Below are 20,910 nucleotides of genomic sequence, written 5' to 3' on the forward strand. Positions count from 1 at the left end.
GCGCTTTCATCATGACAAATATTTTCATATTTATCTTATATATGGTCTAATCAAATATTTATCTCTTGATCTAAGAATTATATTCTTTAACTTGTTTTACGTCTTTTAGAGACTCATTAGTGTGTGTGACTTAATAGGTTCCTGATTGATTTTGGCAGTCCATAATTAACTACTTAATTATAGAACGATCATGAGTGACACCTAATAATACATCATGATCCCCAATTAGTTGAAAAATCATAGTTGATCTTAGAACTAACTCTAAGCTATAGTGAGCTGTATCTTGTTTTTTCCACTCGTCTTATACCCACTTGGTTCAGGACATGGTATATATGTCTGTCCCCACTAGACTGACTACGTCACACCTAGCCCAAGTAATAATTCCTCGTTCTATGGATTCAAATTACTCGTACATGCGTACAAGAGTCTCGTACTCTTAACATGTGATGTTTTGACCAAATACTTTGAGTAATAATTCTAACAAGTGATCATAGGGTATACGTCTCCTCGCAAGAAGCGGTGAATCCTCTGTGAGCTATCCAAACATCTTCGGGCATTTCGACTTATACCCAATCATCCTGGGTCCACACCTCAATGAGGTGTTTACTTAAAATGTCAAAGTATAAGTTAAGGCCGTCTCAAGATTCCTTGAGGCCCTAGGCCAAAAAATTTAAAAAATAAATTTTTTTAATATATTTTTAATTTTCTTTAACATTTTTCATTTAGATTTGCGACCGAAAATAATAATTTAAAAAATATTTTTAAAATTAGTTATTAAAAAGAATTAAATATTATTTTTTTTAAAAAAACTAATTTTTAATATAAAATTTAGTTTTCTGATCGCTATTTTGATAATAATTTTATTTTTTATTAATAAAATTATTAAATTATTTAATCTTTTTAGTTAGAATGTCAAATAGATTTTATTAATTTTAATTTTAAAAAATTTATTTTTGCTAATGCATTTTACTTTGTATTTTATGATAAAAAATCTCTAATTCATATTATTATCGAGAAATAAAAAGAAAGAGCGAGGAAGAAATATTATCGGCAAAGGAAGAGAAAGACGTTCTCTCCGAGTATTATCGATGAGGAAGGAGAAACATACAAAATCGTTGATGAAAAAAAAGAAAATGACACAATACACTGATGAGAGAACTATTAGGATTTTTAAGAAATATTAAGGAGAAAAGAATTCATTAGGTTTTATAAGAATAATATTACTAATTGCAAAATAAAATGGGAATCGGAGTAATAATAAAAAAAAGAAAGAAATATATCAATTTAAAAATGAATTATATTTAAGGTAGAATAAAATCTCATATAAAATTATGGTAGACAATTAATGAGGAAATAAAGATAACTACAAGGTATAAATAGGAAGCGGAATCGATAATGAATTAATTGATAAGGTGTCATTAATGAATTAGCAATACATTTATAATTAATTAATATTAATGATGCTAATTTATTTTTTTTAATATCTTTAATTAATTAATCAATAGGCCCCAATAAAATTGGGGCCCTAGGCATAGGCCTTAATGACCTATGCCTTGAGCCGGGCCTGGTATAAGTCTCCATGACCAAGATAACTTGTATACGTCAAGTCGAAGGAAACTTGTATTAGAGTTACCGTAAGAGCTTTGCAGACATATCCATATATATAGATAAACATATGAAGTATTACAATGAGTCACTCTAATGAACTAGTTACCATAACTAGCATCTACATTTAACTCTCAACATCCCAATTTCTCCAGCCAGTGAGAAAACAACTGCTTGGGGAACTAAGAAGTATAACCCATGCTAGTCTTTCAGAATTGATGATGTCTGAATGCATCAATTTGACGACTAGAGAAATTCTAATACGTTCATAATTACACATGTAGAGATAATCACTAATTGTGATCTAATCACAATTTCTCTCATGCTATGAATTGTATTGCAAACATTCAGTAAATGAGTTTAAGACAATCAAACATATAATATGCACTCAAATAATGAATCTTTATTTAGTAAAAATCATAAGACAATTACCTTATGATATCCCTCAAAATCTAACAGTAACATAGAAAGTCCGATTAAAGGACCACCCTTTGTTACTAAGGGTCTCCCTGGTCATACAATCTCTAGATTACGTAAATCACTTCCTAACATTAATATGGAGAAAACTCACAAACTCCAATTGGCTTCCCTTATAGGGAATTGCCCTTTGTTTCAAGGGGATGTCATAGAAAGTAAAGGATATCCTTTGTCACAGGGCTTCTTGTTATAAAATCCAAAGCACCTCTTCTACATAGTGATCAAAACTCTACAACTACATGTATTGCCCCTCACACACATTTCGTCAAATACATTCAAGGCACAACATGATAAAACAAGTTATCAAGCATACCATTGCATTGGAAAATATCCAACTAGATAGTTCATTCATCAAACATGTATCACAATTACTTTCTACATCTGAGATCTAGAGGGTTACTCCATAACAAAGGAATTACAACCCAAAGACATAAATGAAAGCATTCATACAATTCAAATTAGAGAATAGGAATAAGAAATGCTTAAGGAGAAGATTCCTAGTATCTTCGATGTTGTTTCTTTGCGTCGGAGATGGATTAAGCGTCGTAGTTGATGAAAGTGGTGTCCCTAGGGTTTCCCTAACCCTAACTCCTAAGAGGGGAAAACCCTCTCCAAGGAGGAGGACCTAGAGGACCCAGTCCTCCGATCCAAACCACTCTCCTCCCTCCAGTCCAATGGGATGAATCCCCTTTTATAGGGGATGAGGTTGGCCGTGTGACGCGACCCATGCCACTGGGAACGGGTACTCGTGTCAAGTGCAGGATCTCTATACCTAGCCAGGCATGACTCGTGCCGTAGGGCACGAGTGTCCGTGGCACAACAACCGAATGTGCCACAACCCGTGCCGTGGATCGTGGCAGGGAGGCAGAGCCGACCACGAGTCATGCTACTGGTAATAGCCGCCCGTGGTAGAGCAAGGCTTCTTTAGCATAGTCTTTCCGCTTCCTATTTCACTCCAATCTTCGCTTTTGTCATCCAAAATATACGAGAGCAGTATCCAGGAATAATAAAACATATATCAAGTTATCTCAAATTATGCATGCAAAAGTGATTTAAATATAGTGTGAAAATATGATGAAAACCCTATATATTTCACACCTATCTAAAACCATGACAATGCACATTGTTTTTTTTTAATGAATTGATCGATCTTTTTTCTTTTTTATAAAAAGAAAATTTCATTGATTCTTTATTATGAATCATACAATTTTGATTGATTTTTTTTCACCATTTTTTCAATACTAAATACTAATCGACACTATTTGTTTTAGATAAATTGTATGCATAATTATCCTATTATTAATATTGTATGCATAATTATCCTATTACTAATATGCCTTAAAATTATTTTCACAATGAAAAAAATATAATATTAATATAATTTAATTTCAGGCTTTACTAAAATTAGTTATAAAAGAGTCTAGATTTTTAATTAGATAGTAAGATATATAAGTAAGATTTCAACCGTGTCCAATTATATCCTTAAAAAATTTTAAAATTAAATGCGTCTCTTATTTGTTTAAATGTGTCTCAAATATATTTTCTCTGTTAACACTATTGTTTACAATTGACAGAATAAGCATGTGCTTCTCACATGAGTTTACAACATCAATTAAAAAATTCAATCTTCACATGTAAGTTATCTATGTGAGCCCTAATTCCAAATCCCTTCTGATCTTGTTGATTTCTTTACAAATCACCGACTTTCCTCCGATTATGGGCTGCGACGACGGTGCCGGGAGCTAAAACAATGTCATTCAACCACTATAAAGTGAACTAGTTATTTTTATGACGATTCCTAGGATAGGAGTGAACAAGTTGTAAAATTTTATAAACTTTTTAATTTCGATAATGAAAAATTCTATTGGTATTGGCTGCCGTGTAGTTGGTATTTTTATCGAACCACATAATTTTATTTGTGCTCATCTTTCTCTTCTTTTTGATATGAATCTTGAATTTTCTATGCTCATCAGTGAAATTGAGAGCTATTTTTTGTGTTCAATCTTACAAGCTAGAAAACTTTTGTGAATAATTTGATTATTGAATTTAAGGGAATTGAATTCATTTTAATTTGGGTTCAAATTCCTAACCTTCTGTATTGTAAAGTAGTAAATTATTTATTATTTATTCCTGAAAACTCATTTTAGTATTTTTTTTATTGTTATATTAAATAGTGAAGATGCTTTTTTGCATTGAGTTGTGATGACTAATTAAAGGAAGTAAATACTTTTTGAAATTCACCCTAGGTATTTTCTATCTTTTTTAATATCTTAGTTATATATTTGTTGTTTAATTTCTTGGTGCATTGCACTCATAAAACTTATTTTTATGTATTTATTTTTTATTTACAGATTATCTTAAAGAATTTGAGTTTTTTTAGTTTGAAACATGATCTAAAGGGTTAACAAAGCGGACTCACGTGAAAAGCACATCTTCATTCCGTTAATTATAAAGGACAGAATTAACAAGAAGAATATATTCGACACACATTTAAGAAACAAGAACACATTCAGCTCCTACAATTATTTAAGGATGTAATTGAAATACTTTTTGAAATTCACCCTTCTGCCATGTGATTTCAGATTGCTTTTTGGCGCTCTGGTGGTTAGTGTGTTTGCTGGCTCTGTTTCATTCGCCTTCTTTGTTATTCTCAAGCTTCTACTTCTTAAAACTACCAACTTTGAAAGGACGTTAAAGCTGCTTAGCTTCTTTTTACCATTAGCAAAAGCATTGTTGATCTACCTTACTTAACATGAATAAAAAGACTTGGTTTCTTGCCGTGGTCCTTGTGTGTCATGCATGCTAAGGAAAAGGGCTCTTTACAATGACATGTCAAGGTAATAACACTTCGTTTCAATCCTTCTTCGAGTTATTATTAAGGTGTAATTATTTATTCATAAAATGTTGGGATCTTTATGTTGATGTAATCTGAATGCAGGTAGAATGATAGTATATCATCATTTTGGTTGAGTCGAGGTTAGAGTTAGACTCTATTTCTTTAAGATGAATTTACCCCGCACACGGTGCTCATGCAACATGACAATCATTTTCTAAGATACAATAATTTTAGCTTTCGATAATAGCATTGCAAATCGTAACACCTCTAAATCGAAGAAGGCTTCTCGAACTCTCCAATGTAAGTATGGAAATGTTTGTTTTGCTTGGAAGATATTGAGTGAGTAAAATGATAATGCGAGAGACTTTATTATACTAAATGACGGGGTATAAGAATTTTTTGATTCAATTAAATCTTATCCATCCATTTTAAATTGGATAATGTATATCACATCTATTTTTAAAAGGCACACTCCCTCTTCATAAAATGTCATCCTTTAATTATTCAGAAGACACTTACATCTTTTAATTTCTAACATAAAATTTGTCCCTGTTTTTGCAGGTATGTATGCTGTGCTGGTTATGTTCCCTGTAGTGGAAATTGTGGTGAAAGCAGATGCCCAGAGTTGTGTCTTGCTACTGAGGTAGTCCAGCTGTTCTAGGTTTTATTAGATTTTGGTCTTTAGTTGTCAGTTCACAAAAATGATTATTATTATAATATTATTGGATAAAATCACTAATTATATATCATTGAACTTTTTAAATTTTAATTCTTTGCAGGTATTCCTCTGCTTTGGCAACTCAGTGGCATCAACTCTCTTCTTGCTGCAAGATGAGTTCAACATAAAGACAACACAATGTGATAATTGCATCATTGTATGTATAATTCTTTACAATGTGATAGCGTTTTGTTTATTTTCCATAAAAATGTATTTATGCCCAACTGCTTAATTCCCGAGTGAAATAAAATCCAGGGGTAAAACCCTAAAATCCATCGTTGCAATGATTGTTGGAAGTGGTGAGCTCTCAGAAGCTTCCCAAATACTCAACTGCGCGCTGATATAGTTTACTACTCGTAAGTTTAATATCCATGCTAAAATTCTTCTTCATATTCAAGCAATAACACTTCAATTCTTTTTGCAGGGTTTGTGCGTGCATGCAGGTATAAGCTTGAGTTTTAATCGTTTCCATGAGTTTTCATCATGAATTTGTCACTGATTGAATGATAAAATGAGCGCATACACAGCACAAGATTGAAATGGACAAAAGAGATGGCAAATTTGTCGATCACCCAGTGATGGCTGCTCCCCCATTCCAGCAGATGTCTCGTTTAGACCACCCACTTCCTCCAAATGTAGGCTACCCTCCGCCGCCGCCGCCGCCGCCCCAATACGCGCAGCCTTACGCCTGCACCACCACGACAATATGGACAGCCTTACGAGTATCAGTACTCTGTGCCAGGTTATCCTTCAGCGAGTTTGTACTAGAATAAGTCAAGCTCAATTTGAAGTTAGATGGTGCAACATTAAATCACAAATCACAAATTCTAATTAAAAAAATAATCTCTAATACGTACAATAAACCTTTTTTTTTCGAAACCTCAAAACTTCTTTCACAGAACTATTTTTTTTCTAAATTATTTTAATCAAAGTAAGAATCACTTTAAATTGTCTCTTTTGGTTAATAGTTGACTCTTAAGAAAGAATTTTTTATAAGTTTTTAATGAATCTTTTCGTATAAGTTTTATTTTTAAAAAACATTTTTCTCTTGAGGGATATTGGCCGAAATTGGTTCAAAACTTCTTCTTTTGCATTTGAAAGAAACAATTTCTCCTTTCTTTTATTCTTTTATTTATTTAATCATTTTATTATTATTATCCTTTAACTTGCTTCCCAAGAAACACAATAATTTGAGAAATATCAGAAATGGAAAATAATAATGCATTCGCTAAAAATACGGTTAAATTCTGTGTTTCACATCAAGTTAACGGTTAATTCGATTCTACCGTGCCGTAGAAAACTTTCTCTGATATTAATTAGATTTTATTTTAGAGTTGTGGGGTTGAATTATAATATTTTATATAGCAATTTTGTATTTTTTTTTTGGCTCTACCGTAAGGGTTTGACTATAAAATTTTGGAGCTTCGTTCAATCTCGGACCCAATTGGGTTTTCGACAGCATAAAGAACTGACGAGAGATGGCGACGCTGCTGAGATCCAAACGCCTTCCGCTCCGCCCCGCCGCCGCCGCCGCCGCCGCCGCCGCTGCGGCTGCTGCCATCCAATCACCCTTCTTCCTCCGCCGAGTAGTTCCTCTGATTCCCATTCGCGAGTACCGTAGCAGCCGCTCTCGCGACGACTTGCCTTCCTCCAGGTGCGACACGCCTCTCTCCCTCTTTAATATTCTCAGCAAGTTGCGTGATTGCTAAAAAAGAAAGTAAAGATAGTTTGGGTTTCTTTTTCTCCAAGGCGTGATTGCTAAAAAAGATAGTAAAGATAGTTTGGGTTTCTTTTAGGTATGAGCACCAGTCGCTGCCTATCAATTGGGGCATCCGAATCGTGCCTGAAAAAAAGGCTTATGTTGTGGAGAGGTTCGGAAAGTATCAGCGGACGCTAGACTCTGGGATTCACATCCTTCTCCCGTTCGTTGACCGGATCGCGTATGTGCACTCACTCAAGGAGGAGGCTATCCCCGTTCCTGACCAGTCGGCCATTACCAAGGACAATGTTAGCATACTCATTGATGGGGTTCTGTATGTTAAGGTTGTTATTTTTTTTTTTATCTGACATTTTTTAGTCTAAATGCGGGTTTTTTCTTGTTATGATGATTATACTTGGGTTTCTTATAGTTTGTAAATAAATTTACATAGATTGTTGATCCCATCCTTGCTTCTTATGGCGTGGAGAACCCACTATATGCCGTAATCCAGCTGGCACAGACAACGATGAGGAGCGAGCTGGGGAAGATCACTCTAGATAAAACCTTTGAAGAAAGGGATGCTCTAAATGAGAACATTGTGGTGTGTGTTTCTTTTTCTTCCTATGCAATTTCATCTCTCGGGCAAAATTTTGTTTGGAAATTCCTTTATAAAGAGAAGAAAATGGCATTCCTTTATGGGTCTGACTAATTTTCATTGTTTTACTTCTGTTGGATATTTCGTTAAATGCTTTTTTTGCTTCCTCCATACTTGTGGTATTTTAGAGTTGGTTGTATGCTTTGCAAAGCAAGGTCAAATTATTTTGTTGAGATTCATGGCTTTCTACATCACACTATTTTTTGGAAATGCTATGAAATTTCATGCCTTCACAATGACATCTACTCATACACTTCACTCCCCGTAAGAAAATCAATGTTCATATAGCATCTCCCAACATGGTCTTAACTTGGAATAATTCATCCTTATCTCTGCAGAACTAATCTTAAAGCTTCTACATTCATATTTTATGCTAGAACTTTACACTTGTTTGTTTCTTCAATGAACTGCTTTATTTATAGACTTAAGTGTATTATAGAGATATTTGGGTAGCATCCTTCTTTGAGCCGAAGTAATTCAGCAAATGTAACCTGGTAATAAGTCCATTTGATAGGCCTAGGATTGCTAGCAGTGCAGTTGTGCTCATGATTGCAAAAGTTCAATCAGTATTTTTTTTTGGCTTCATTTTTACCCTGTTTGTCCCTTCAACAGAGAGCAATCAATGAGGCTGCTTCTGATTGGGGTCTTAAATGTCTGCGTTATGAAATCCGTAAGTTGAGGGATTTATTTTCTTTTATATTTGTGCTTGTGTCAGTTTCTTTCACTTGCTTTTGTAAATATGGATTGCTTTCTTTCTGCAGGGGATATATCTCCACCACCTGGAGTTAAGGCAGCTATGGAGATGCAAGCTGAAGCAGAAAGAAGGAAACGTGCTCAAGTTCTTGAATCTGAAGGTACTTCTGTACTGTGCTAAGTAATGTCCTTTGTTATAAAATGTTTTCTGTAGCATGCCATTATAGATAGGTTTATGGACAAAGTTCATCTTGTCAAAGTATCAACTCTATTAGATCTTTGAATTATTTCATCTGCCATCTATTCAATTTCAAGTAAAACACTTAAACTTATATTTAACAGGAGAGAGACAAGCTCACATAAACATTGCGGATGGAAAGAAAAATTCAGTGATACTACAATCAGAAGCAGCAATGATGGACCAGGTTAACAGGGCAAAAGGTACTTTTAATAAGTTAGCTTTATCCTATTTTCTGATATGAATTAAGTTACCATGCCTTAATGTAAGCAGTTACTTTTATGGTTTTGTTACTTTTTGGAAAGAAAGATTCTTGGTTCTCTCTTGTTGTCATAAACTTATAATAAAAGAACTTTAAGTTTTATCGAAGCTCAGAGTTGACAGTTGATGATAAACCTATAGCTACTATAGCTATAGACAATTCTTGTGTCACACTTCCAGTAGCTCTAACACTATAACATCATTATCCTATATAGCTTTTATCAAATAGATATAATAATTATATTAGATATTTTTTACTATAATTAAGTATTGTATTTACTCAAAACTTCTCCCATACATGGGATCCTAATAACCCTGTTTTATAAATGGATGTCAAGACTTTTCTTTATAAAATAATAGACATTTATAATAAAAACTCAGACTGTTTTAAAAAACTAAACATCCTTTTATGCAAACTAACTAATATTATATCCCATAATTTACAGAATCATAATCTCACGATTTAAGAAATATCTTCCATCTAATTTTTCGGGGCATGGTTACAAAATCATATTTCTCCACAACTTTTTCTCCTTCAGACCCATCATAAATTTTATCTAGAGATTCTTTCATATACATGTATATATTTAAAATCTATAACATGTGAAAAGACTTGTGTTTTTTCAAAAAGAAAGAACATTGACTTTTGCACCAACATCTAAGTTACTTCTAATTATAGATACCATTAGGAATTGTAATGCTCTTATTTACTGAATTGATCAGCCAATGGTACCATTTTCTTCTCCAATCATCAAATTAATTTTCTATTGTATAATTTCTACCATATTCACTACTTCCTTTTGTGATACTGCAATTTAATCTCAAAAGGAAACTTATTAGCTAGTCATGTCAGAATGTTTAGGCTTAGATAAGTTAACTGCCATCAAGTTGGCTTTATGCATGGTAGACAATGTTCAATTTTCTAATTGGGCTTGGTTTATGTAACATCATATTAGACCATATTAGAAAAAGCTTATGACAGAGTTATAAGGGAAATTATGTGGAGAAATTTTTTACAAAAAGGCTTTAACGTAACATATATTAAAATAATTGAGGATATGTATGAGAATGTAATGATAAGAGTGAAGGCTTCAACAAGATTAACCAAAGAGTTTCCTACATAGATAGGCTTATATCAAAGATCAGCTCAAAGTTCCTTTTTTTTTTTTGTACTAATCATAGATGAACTTATTGGACATATCCAATACACGTTACCATCGTGCATGTTGTTGGTAGACGAGACACGTGAAGACTTAAATGTTAAGCTCGAATCTTAACAGAAAATATTGAAGTGAAAGGTTTGAGGCTTTAATACTATAAAAACAGAATATATGAAATTTAAGTTTTGCAATATTAGACGTAGTAAGACAATTGTTAAAATAGGAAATAACAAATTACTTATAATTGAGAACTTTAAGTGTTTAAGATTCTTTTTGCAAAAAAATGAAGGGGTTGAGAGAGATATTTTACATATAATACAAATATGATGGTCGAAATGGAGGAGAGCGTTAGGTGTTCTTTGTAATTGCAAGGTATCTCTAAAACTTAAAAGAAAGTTTAAAAAATGATGGATAGATTTGTAATGTTATATGGAGTTAAATGTTGGGCTTTGTCTCGAGCACACGAGCAAAAGGTGAGAGTCACAGAGATGAAGATGTTAAGGTGGATGCGCGACTATATGAGGAGATGGCTGTGCAAACATATGAGGATGGACAGAATAAGAAATACAACATTAAAGAAAAAGTCGGGGTTGTGCTTGAGGAAAAAACTCCTAGAGGCACATTTAAGATAGTATCGATATGTACTCAGACGACCAATAAATACTATAGTTAGGCGATGTGAGAATGACAAATTCACATTAAACGAGAAAAAGAAGAAGATCAAATAAGACTTACTTAATAATGAGAAAATTCATTTAAATATAGATGATGATATAATAAGGGATAGAGGATCCATATAGCCAATCTCACTTAGTGGGATAAGTTTGGTTGTTGTTGTTCTTGCTGCTGCTGCTTGGTTACAATTTTGGTATCTCCATGGACCTAATTCTCCTCTTGTTGTTGGAATCCAAATATCTAATAGTGAAGGGCTTAGTAGATATGGGCCTTGAAGTGGAAATAAGCATCAAGTGGGGGAGATTGCGACACTATTGAAATTTGTGGCCTTATCATATTGACACATTGAGTATAGTTGGATGCCCTGTCATTAACTGGAGGTTAATACAAGAGGTCACTAATCTCGTATTATTCCAGTCCTGACCTCGACTTCTACATGACTGAGATTACGATGTAGGATGTGTACTTGTGACTACTGGATTGTAGTTTATACTTTACCACTAATCTCAATGCGGTAATATTTTCATTGAGTTACTAAGAATTATCCTTCATTGGCCACAATTATTCTCTGATTTTCAATGCTGTAACTTTAAACATGATTTAGGTCTCTTAAATCACTTTCCAAACGAATACTTGCATATCACGTACAAGAACCATGGAAGAAGTACCATATGCAAACACACGTTGGTTACCTGGAAACTCTAAAGTGAAAGAACAACATTTGAGGAAAACAGAAATCTATGTGATGCATTAGAGCATGCTGCCTAATGTATGAAATAAAGACTATCCTTTGGAAATGAACACGTTGTATAACTACTTAGGTGGTGTGGTCTATTCACTTTACAACCCATAGTTTTATCATTATATCCTTGATTTTTGTCTAAACATGTCAGTGTTGCTGTAAGGATTCACTCCTTTTTTAATATTGAGATTCCACATTGATTGAACTTCTAAAAGATTCACCTTATCCTCCTCTTATCAGGAGAAGCTGAGGCAATCCTTGTTAGGTCTCAGGCAACTGCTCAAGGTCTCAAGATATTGTCAGAAGCCATCAAAGCTGATGGTGGTGCAGAGGTGAGATCATCTTTCCTCCTCGTCACACTCAGACTGAGCAAAAACATTGTCACTTAAATTTTGTTCTTAAAATTTGAATTTGGTCATACATCTGGATTCTAAAACGTGCTTTGTTTGTGTTCAGGCAGCAAGTTTGAGAGTTGCTGAGCAATACATCAAAGCATTTGGTCACATAGCAAAGGAGGTATGAAACCAAATTTTAAAATAGTTCATTGAAATCCTTTTACATGCAAGAGTTTCTGATTTAAATCATGCATCTCTTTGTGCAGGGAACTACCCTTCTACTCCCTAGTGCCATCCAAAATCCTTCTTCCATGATAGCTCAGGCTCTAGCAATATACAAGCAGCTTAATCCTGCCAATCTCTCTACTTCCTCTGCAGAAAGTTCCCATCCAGAGACCTCTGTCAATAGCAAAACCTATACTGGCCATGTGATTGATGACGTTGAAACTTCCATAAACAAGGCAACTGATCCAGTTCTTTCAGATCCTAGTGGAAAAACATTCTCCCTCCAAAGCCCACCAAGGGATTGATCTATCTTCTCTAAAGTCAACTCAATCATTTTTGGCAAGTCAAAGAAGCATGACCTTCTAGTTCTGATGTAGTAGTTTGGCATCTGTTTACTTTCTTGATGAGGTCTAATCTAGAATTTGAAATGGACAATACCTCACAGGCTCTCGGTCATCTGAATGCGTTGAGCAAATACACTCGGAAAGCGTCTGATCACACAATAATTGTGAATTTGTGATGATTGTTTCGTTTACTTTTCATATGGTGCTGTTTCTTATGCTCGTTAATCTCACTGTAAATTCTCACACTAGTACATCGAAAATGCCAAAAATAATTGGGTTTGTCAAATATAGTTAGCAAGTACTTCAGCTTTGAAAAACAAAAATTATTAATAATAAACAAGCGGCCGAACTCGAGGCCACCACCGCGAACTCGTGCAGTCTCGCCGCGAGTTCGCCTGGCTGAGTCGGTGGTGGTCGACGGAGGATTCCTTTCCTTCTCGTTTGTTTTCTTTTATTTCTTTCTTTACTTCGTTGTGGACATTTTTACGGTCGATCCGATCAGTGATAGGCCATAAATGGGCTGGGCCTTGTTAGATTGTCAAAACCTTCTGGCCGTCGGATGGATCCGATCCCATGTCAGCACACTATAAACATCGGGCTGAAGTGATACGGTGAAGTAGTCGAGCAAAGAGGGGTTGTGGAGGGAGATGAACAGCGGCAGAGCCTTCGGTCTCCTCCAGCAATGGCGTGTCCCTTCCGGCAAGTTACTCTGGGGAAGGATTGGAAGGAGGAGCTCTCCGTCGTCTCATAAAGGTTGTTGTTACTTTACTCAGCGTCTTCATCACCTGTTGCCATTTCAGCAAACACCCACCTTGCAGTGTCGATGAACGAGCCACCTAGCAAAGCGTTGGCTTTCTTGTCTGTATTTATTTGTTCTTGCACCCGTTTCTCCAGACGTAGTCATTTTTTTCTTGTTTCAGATGTTGTGTTCGCCTTTTATATCTTTACTGCGTCATTTCGTCGAGCATTTGATGTTTGTACCAGTGCCCTTTACCCCTACTTTTATCTGTGGTTCGTCTTGTGGTTACTTTGAGACTCGAATCTCAGAAGCTAATTTTGACACCTCTATCTGCGTAAATGATTGTTTGGATAGTTTTAAGCAAACTTATTGAGTTTTTCGGATGGGAAGTTTCGACGATGATGAATTTACGCATTTGCCCGTTTTCTTTTCATGCTGTTGGATTGCTGGTGCTAATTGTCTGGATCGGCATGTTCCTATTTTTGTCTTATATGTCACGTGTCAGGTTTTGGAGTGCGAAGAATGTTCTCTGCTTCATGTCCGGGGTTCGCTAACAAGAATCCGATGAGATCCACTGAGGATGGAAACATCATTATGGTAATTTTCCTTTGCCAAAATGACCATGAGATGCAACTGGGTATATCCGACTTCTGAAATGCCTTTCTTGATCGATGACATCTTAACAATTGTAATAATTAAATCCAGTGCTTTATTGCCTCAGTATGAAAACCTATATTTCCCACTTTGTAGTGCTTATAAGGTTGTTGATTTAGTGCCTCCAGCTATTATGTGTCACCCGTTCTCCAAACTTTAATAATTAGTGAAGTTTTCGTATTTAATAGTTAAGACATAAGAGATCCTTAAATTTGATATCACACCTGAAAATTTTAGCCTACACCTTCCTGTTTGGGTGATAATGAAAATCCATAGATTCTTTTTGAGTTATTATGATATTAGTGGCATCAATAGTACTGTGGTTCTCTTCATGTCTTTTTGAGGACATTTAACTATATTGTTGACTATTGAACCATGGGATGACCTTTTTGTTGTTTATTTCTTAGTTCTTCTATTCTCTTAATATGGTTTTGGACTGTTATAGTTATAACCATTATCCCACTAATTGAATAGACTCATTTCATCATTTTATGCTTAAATGCTTTGTAACTATCTTCAGGTGGAACCTTCACTTAAAGATAAAACAACTGGTGCATTTCAGAAGCTACCTATGGTGATGCCGTCTATGAATATTCTTTCCTCAGCACAAAGGAAAGCTAGGAACATCTCTCCTACTAAGGGTAATGCATCTTGTGATTTTCTCTTAGGTCATATTACAATTTATTATAATTCAATGTGATGTTTTGCTTATTTAGGTTATTGATAGCCATATGTTCAATAATTTATAGGTATTCAGAACATAGCAAAGCGAGAGAGAAATAGAGGCGCAAAACAACTTGATGCGCTGATGAAAGTTAGATACTATTTTTTTTTTCCTTTTTATTTATGCAACTTCTTTGTGGTCAATAGTATTTGAATCAGTTCTCTACTTAAAATTATTTTACAGGAATTAGCTGTTCCTTTAAGACAATACACAGAAACCTTCCCAGACAAGCGACACTTACATCCATATGAAAGATCTCTCATCGAGCTTACTTTTGGCCAAGGAAACTATGAAAAGGTTGTTTAACATTCTTCCTTTTACACTCAACATGAATGATCTAGCATCATTAATATGCACACTAATCAATTGACACTAGATACCTACTCGTTGATGCAATTGCCTTTCTCATGATGCAACTACTTGTGCACTAAAAAGTGTTTTCTTCACAACTACTATTGATCCAATAATCATATTGCCTTCAGTAGTTTCTTTTGTGGGTTCACATTGCCGAGTGCTGAAATTTTAGTTCAATCTCAGTTGGCTGAATATGCTAAACTTTTCATCACCAAATGTTTGGTATTTAAAGTTCATTATTCAATTAGCTTAATATATTAAACTTGTCATTGTCAAGTGCTGGATATTTTAATCCATTGTTCAATTGGCTGAAAATGTCTCCTGTTGCGACTAGCTTTTCACATATCAATTAGAGACATAATCATAACAAATGCTGTTTTCTTATATTTTCAAAGACAACCTTGCATTCAATGTTGGTGCATCTTAGAAACATGCTTATATTCTAATTTCAGGAGACCACACCATTGGTAATATATAACTGAATCTAAAGCGTGATAGTTTTGTTCCTGTTTGTCTTAGAACCAGTTAAGGCTTCGGCAGGTTTTAAAAGGAGTTCAGTTTGACACTTTTGAGCTCTTACTGAAATATGACCAGCAAAGTTATTTTAAGATAAATCTTCATAAGCAGTAAAGGTTCAGAAGTTTAGCAGTTGCTAAGTCTGATCAACTAGAAAAACAGAAGTTGTCAATACTCTTCTGGACTTGTATTCATTATTTCATCTTTGGAATCCATGTCTGTCTTGCATCATAAGAAAGTGTACATGCAATTCATAATCTTCTGCAAATCTTTTTCAGAGATAAATCCTTTACATGTAAGATGTTTTTTTTTTTTGCCAAATTAACTTACCATTATAATCATTAAGTTACTTTCTCTGATATAGAATTCCTTGTATATGCCAAAGAGTGAAAAGTAACACTAGATTTAGAATCTATTCATTCTGTCCAAATCAACAGGTTTCCTCTTATGACATTTCTCTTTGCACATTTAACTTACAGTGTGATATTCCTTAATGCTCATAATGCTCACTATCTCATCAGGTATTAGAAAGAGTTGATTGTTTGAGGAAGAAGCTTGTTTCTGTTGGAAAGCAGCATGCATCTCTTTGCGCTCAGGTTTGACTCTGTTATAGATTTGTTTTTTTATGGTGGATTATTTGTGTTGTGTCTATGTATTTGGAGTGAGTCTAAACAAAAGCGAAAGAATGCTCCAATTATGAGAGGAGATTGTTATTCTTTTTTAATTTTTCCTAGGTGATGTATCAATTGCTTGCTGATTACATATCCATCTCTGCATGTTCAGTTCTTCATCCAAATTTCTATTGCTCCCTGGTTATTTACTACCACGAAAGTTACTTTTGGGCTAACATTTGCTTTGCAACTTATCCATCCTTTGCAGTCTGCTTGGTGTAATTTACTGTTGATTTTATAGGCTTTGTTCAAAGTTCTACAATCTCATAAAGATTTCAAATGATTTTTCAACCATAATGCTCTCTTTGCCTACACTAAATTGGTCCAACCTTTAAGTCTGTTTAGGATGCCATATCACATTCCTGAGTGCGCACTAATCTATTTTAACTGCCATATCGATTTTTCAACCATATTGCTATTTTGACTATGAAAAAAACACAGATTGCCATTCCATTAGAGAGCAAGTGCAATCCAATGAGATTGTCACCTCATTTGCTCCAACAAGTAACTAACAAACTTGCTAATCCAATCTTGAAGGGGTTCTACACTTGATTATATGTATAACAAGCCATATTTCCACATATTTGAACCACTTGAGGGGATTATAAATCAATTAAAATGGAAATACTTGTAATATGAGGACTTGTCTGAAATATTTTTCATTGATCAATATCATATATAGATAGAGGGTTTACCTAAGAAAGAAACATAATTTGTTTCCCCATAATGTAAAAGGGCAGCCCGGTGCACGAAGCTCCCGTCATGCGGGATCCCGGGGAAGGATCCATTGTACGCAGCCTTACCTTGCTTTTTTTTTTTTTTGCAAGAGGTTGTTTCTAGGATTCGAACCCGTGACCTTTTGGTCACATGGCAACAACAACTTTACCGTTGCGCCAAGGCTCCCCTTCTTGTTTCCCCATAATGTAACAGTTCTAATTCATGATTGAAAACAAAATCAATGAGCACATAGAGGTTAGTCTTTAAATTACCAGGCCTGCTTTTAGGTTTTGGGTTTACATATGTAAATTTACTATCCCAAAAATTCTTATATTGTGTGTTTTTAGGAGTAGAAATGGTACTGCTGTAATCAAATTCATATTTGAAACACAAACTTATGATTTCAGTCAGTTTGCTAGTTATCTGTCATTTGACTGGATATCATAATATCTGTCCCAAAGAACTGCTTTGTAATTTATCACCAGAAACAATTGCCTGAATTGAAGTTCATTTCCGATGCACTTTGTGTTTTCAAAACTTCAATGTTTTCCTGCTCACCTCTCTATGTGTAGTATGAATGCATAGACTGTTATTCAGGTTGGCTCTTTAATCTTGACAGTCCACAACAAAACGTGAAGCAGAAGAGCGACTAAATGAGGTTTGTTCTGATTCAATTTCATTTGTGTATCACATTTATCTGTAGTATTTACTTCTATTGTGCTTCTTGCCTGATGTTCATCATAGATTCACTTCAACTTTTAGGGCCTTAAAAAGCTTGAGGAAGCTTTTCAAGTTGGAAAAACTGCTATTGATGATTTGTTAAATGTTGCAAAGGTAATATGACTTTTTTTTTTTACCAAATCATGTTTCTAAATCAGTGACTGACAATTTTTTTAGCAAGATTTTCTTGTAGGTTCATATCATGATTTCATTTCCAGATTGTGAATATGCTTGAGTGCATGTATTAGTATTTACCGTACATTAATGTGAAAAACTATGCTGGTTCTCTTGTTCGTTAACTTTTGCTTTGCCTTCATTTTGTCGGAGTTTGCTTATACCATTGGCTTTGTAGACTCTGCGTGCGATGCCAGTGGTGGACCTACAAACACCTACCCTTTGTCTCGTCGGATCACCTAATGTTGGGAAATCATCACTAGTACGTATTCTGTCAACAGGGAAACCAGAGGTAACTTTTTTACCTTTTCATGTTATTTAGCTTTTCATGAGCCCAAACACATCACCTATCTGATGAATGTTTAATTGAGAAGTAGATTCAATTTGTTCTGCTATCTTGTTTTCTTGTTACTAAGAGTTCTCCTCAATGGTGGTTTTCTTAATGTAGGTTTGTAATTATCCATTCACCACTAGAGGAATTCTAATGGGTCATATCATGTTGAACTATGAACGATTTCAGGTTAGTATTTCAGTTATATTGATTTTCCCGTTTGATGCGTTCTCTTATCTTCATATAGCAATAAGACATTTGAACTGCAGGTAACAGATACTCCTGGTCTTCTTACAAGACATGATGGTTAGTGATCCAAACAATAGCATTTTTTTTTAGTTCAGCATGCACTGAAAATGAATCATCATGATACTGAGACATTTGTTTTTTGGGTGAAATTTTCTTCTGGACTTGTTATAGAAATTTTGCAAGTCCTGTTGTGTGACGTTTCTCCTTTCCATCTGATGTTTTTACCTTACCAGATACCTTTGAGATGTATCTACCATTACTTTGTGACCTGAGGTAGCAAAGTATTCTACTACAATTACTGATTATTTCTATTGACAAAAATATGATATCATATGAACCCAGATGAGAGGAACAATATAGAAAGGTTGACAATCTCTGTCCTTTCTTATTTGCCAACTGCCGTATTGTATGTCCATGATCTGTCTGGAGAATGTGGGACTTCACCTAATAATCAGGTACGATAGGCATAAAGCTAATTACTTGCCTGCTTATTTCGATGTTGCTTTTTCTAACATTTGTATTACCTTCAAGTTTTTCCTACCAACTAATGAATGTATCTACTTGTGCATATGTTGAATCAGATGCCATACTCTTTTGCTAGCATCTAAAATCACAATTTTTCCCATCATTGTTTGCTTTTGCATTTCCTATCATGGTTGATGCTACTGCAGTTAGTCACATACAAAGAGATGAGAGAGAGATTCAAGGATCATCTCTGGCTTGATGTTGTTTCCAAATGCGATCTCCTGCAAGAGTCTCCTGCCTGCATTTTACCAGATGATGAATTTGCTAGATATAAGAGGTGTGGACCCGATGGCGCCATTCATGTCTCCATAATGAGCAATCAAGGTGTCGACGAGGTAATCACAAAATCACAAAAGCACGATACACGAATTTCTGAATTCTCTTCCAGATTTTTTTTCACCATACTATTGCGATTCTTTTTTTCATCTGCTATCATCAGCTGAAGGCCAGAGTTCATGACCTACTTCTCTCCCAAATGGCTCGCATCTCAAGTACACCATCTGGGTAGTTTACTCAAGACTACAAGGAGTTCAGTGTGCGTTGTTGTAATCTTGTGTTTCACGGTTATATCAACATGGAATCATTTTCTTTTCCCGCTCGCTAATTATTTTGGTATTTTAAAAATATGGCTTTGTAGGAATTCAACCGTAGATAAGATTTGCAGGGACTTTAAAAATGAATTATCGTTTTTTAAGAGAACAAATAACTTCTAATGTCACTTTTAGTTTTTGGGCTTTTGTTGTATGGAATTTTAATATATAAAAGAAGAGCAAAAGTATAATAAAATTATTACTCACAAATTATGCGATACTTCTTAATCGTCTCTATATTCCTTTTCCTTTCTTGAGAAAAGGAGGAAGGAATGCATTTAAATCTCTTTGAGATTAAAAAATATTCTCCAGAAATTTAACTCTTCTAGTAAAAGATTATTACACTTGTTTTTGGGTGTTAGATTTTATAATGGATAATTAAAGTATTTAAGTTTTAAGTCTTGGATGCAACATGTATGGAATTTTTTTTTCTTTCAATTGGGAAGTGGACCTAATTTCAATTGAGAAGCGCTTTTCAATTCGGTAATTTTTTTTTTATAGGATTAGATTGGTCATCTTTATGATTAATCAGTTTGATTATTAGGGACGGAATTTGTTCCGAGAGCATGTTCATCGAAAATTAATCCATATTATTATATTATAAGAAATCTGCGACCCTACTCTTCAATTATTATAGTGGTAAAAAAGCACAAAAAGTAAAAAAGTGGAGGAGTTTTTAATTCTTTAATTATTACTTTACCATTGACTTACGGTAAAGCCAAACCCGGCAATATCTTTAATTGAATAAAAAATGGAGATGCGGGGTATCGAGTTCCGTACCTCTCGTATGCAAAACTAGCGCTCTACCATGTGAGCTACATCCCATCGCATTTTGTTTTGGCATTTTTTAAACTTAACAATTTTTGTTTAAGTACAATCTATTCTTTTTCTCCGTCTACCAGGTACCTTTAGTATTGTAAATAAATATTTCCAGGATCATTTATGAACACGATGAGGCCTTTATCACAACAATCAGAATTTTTTTTCTCTCTCCCGTATGAATATGCCAAATGGTCCTTGTGGAGAGAATCAATCTTAACCTTCAGGCACGTTTGGTTCGAGTTGGAGAATACAATATAATCTTAATTTTGTTTGGTTCAACTACGTAATGGTATAATTTAACTTAACATTTCCTATATTATCTTTTATTTAATTATATGATTAATTTTATAAAATAAATTAAATTAAATTATTAATAATAATTATTATTATAATAATATTAATGAATAAGTTGGTAATATATATAATAAATAAATAAAATTGATTTATAAATTTTAAAGTAA

At 34.3% G+C, this 20,910-nt stretch overlaps 2 protein-coding genes and 1 pseudogene across 2 annotated transcripts; all 3 read left to right on the forward strand.

The window, feature by feature from the left end:
- The first annotated feature begins 3,933 nt into the window (after nt 1-3,933).
- On the forward strand, nt 3,934-6,409 carry LOC122010496 (annotated as a pseudogene).
- Nucleotides 6,410-7,075: 666 nt separating this feature from the next.
- Nucleotides 7,076-12,861, forward strand: LOC122012359 (stomatin-like protein 2, mitochondrial). Its single transcript, XM_042568878.1, has 9 exons — nt 7,076-7,290; nt 7,433-7,679; nt 7,787-7,936; nt 8,603-8,660; nt 8,752-8,844; nt 9,026-9,124; nt 12,000-12,091; nt 12,216-12,275; nt 12,361-12,861. Exons 1-9 carry the CDS (start codon nt 7,115-7,117, stop codon nt 12,622-12,624), a joined length of 1,239 nt encoding a protein of 412 aa, XP_042424812.1. The 5' UTR covers nt 7,076-7,114; the 3' UTR covers nt 12,625-12,861.
- A 390-nt stretch (nt 12,862-13,251) lies between these two features.
- LOC122012360 (GTP-binding protein 4-like) lies at nt 13,252-19,682 on the forward strand. Its single transcript, XM_042568879.1, has 14 exons — nt 13,252-13,416; nt 13,908-13,999; nt 14,577-14,697; nt 14,806-14,870; nt 14,964-15,077; nt 16,172-16,246; nt 17,658-17,696; nt 17,801-17,872; nt 18,111-18,224; nt 18,381-18,452; nt 18,533-18,569; nt 18,855-18,967; nt 19,184-19,372; nt 19,477-19,682. Exons 1-14 carry the CDS (start codon nt 13,311-13,313, stop codon nt 19,543-19,545), a joined length of 1,278 nt encoding a protein of 425 aa, XP_042424813.1. The 5' UTR covers nt 13,252-13,310; the 3' UTR covers nt 19,546-19,682.
- The last annotated feature ends 1,228 nt before the right edge of the window (nt 19,683-20,910 follow it).

Source organism: Zingiber officinale, chromosome 8A, assembly GCF_018446385.1.
Source record: "Zingiber officinale cultivar Zhangliang chromosome 8A, Zo_v1.1, whole genome shotgun sequence".
NCBI lineage: Eukaryota > Viridiplantae > Streptophyta > Magnoliopsida > Zingiberales > Zingiberaceae > Zingiber > Zingiber officinale.

Bases quoted from the DNA above. Each gene is read 5' to 3' on its own strand.
- LOC122012359 (XM_042568878.1), top strand. From the start codon at position 7,115: ATGGCGACGCTGCTGAGATCCAAACGCCTTCCGCTCCGCCCCGCCGCC. The intron at 8,845-9,025 runs GTACTTCTGTAC...TATATTTAACAG, and splicing joins TCAAGTTCTTGAATCTGAAG to GAGAGAGACAAGCTCACATA. The intron at 12,092-12,215 runs GTGAGATCATCT...GTTTGTGTTCAG, and splicing joins AAGCTGATGGTGGTGCAGAG to GCAGCAAGTTTGAGAGTTGC.
- LOC122012360 (XM_042568879.1), top strand. From the start codon at position 13,311: ATGAACAGCGGCAGAGCCTTCGGTCTCCTCCAGCAATGGCGTGTCCCT. The intron at 14,698-14,805 runs GTAATGCATCTT...AATAATTTATAG, and splicing joins GAACATCTCTCCTACTAAGG to GTATTCAGAACATAGCAAAG. The intron at 16,247-17,657 runs GTTTGACTCTGT...TAATCTTGACAG, and splicing joins ATGCATCTCTTTGCGCTCAG to TCCACAACAAAACGTGAAGC.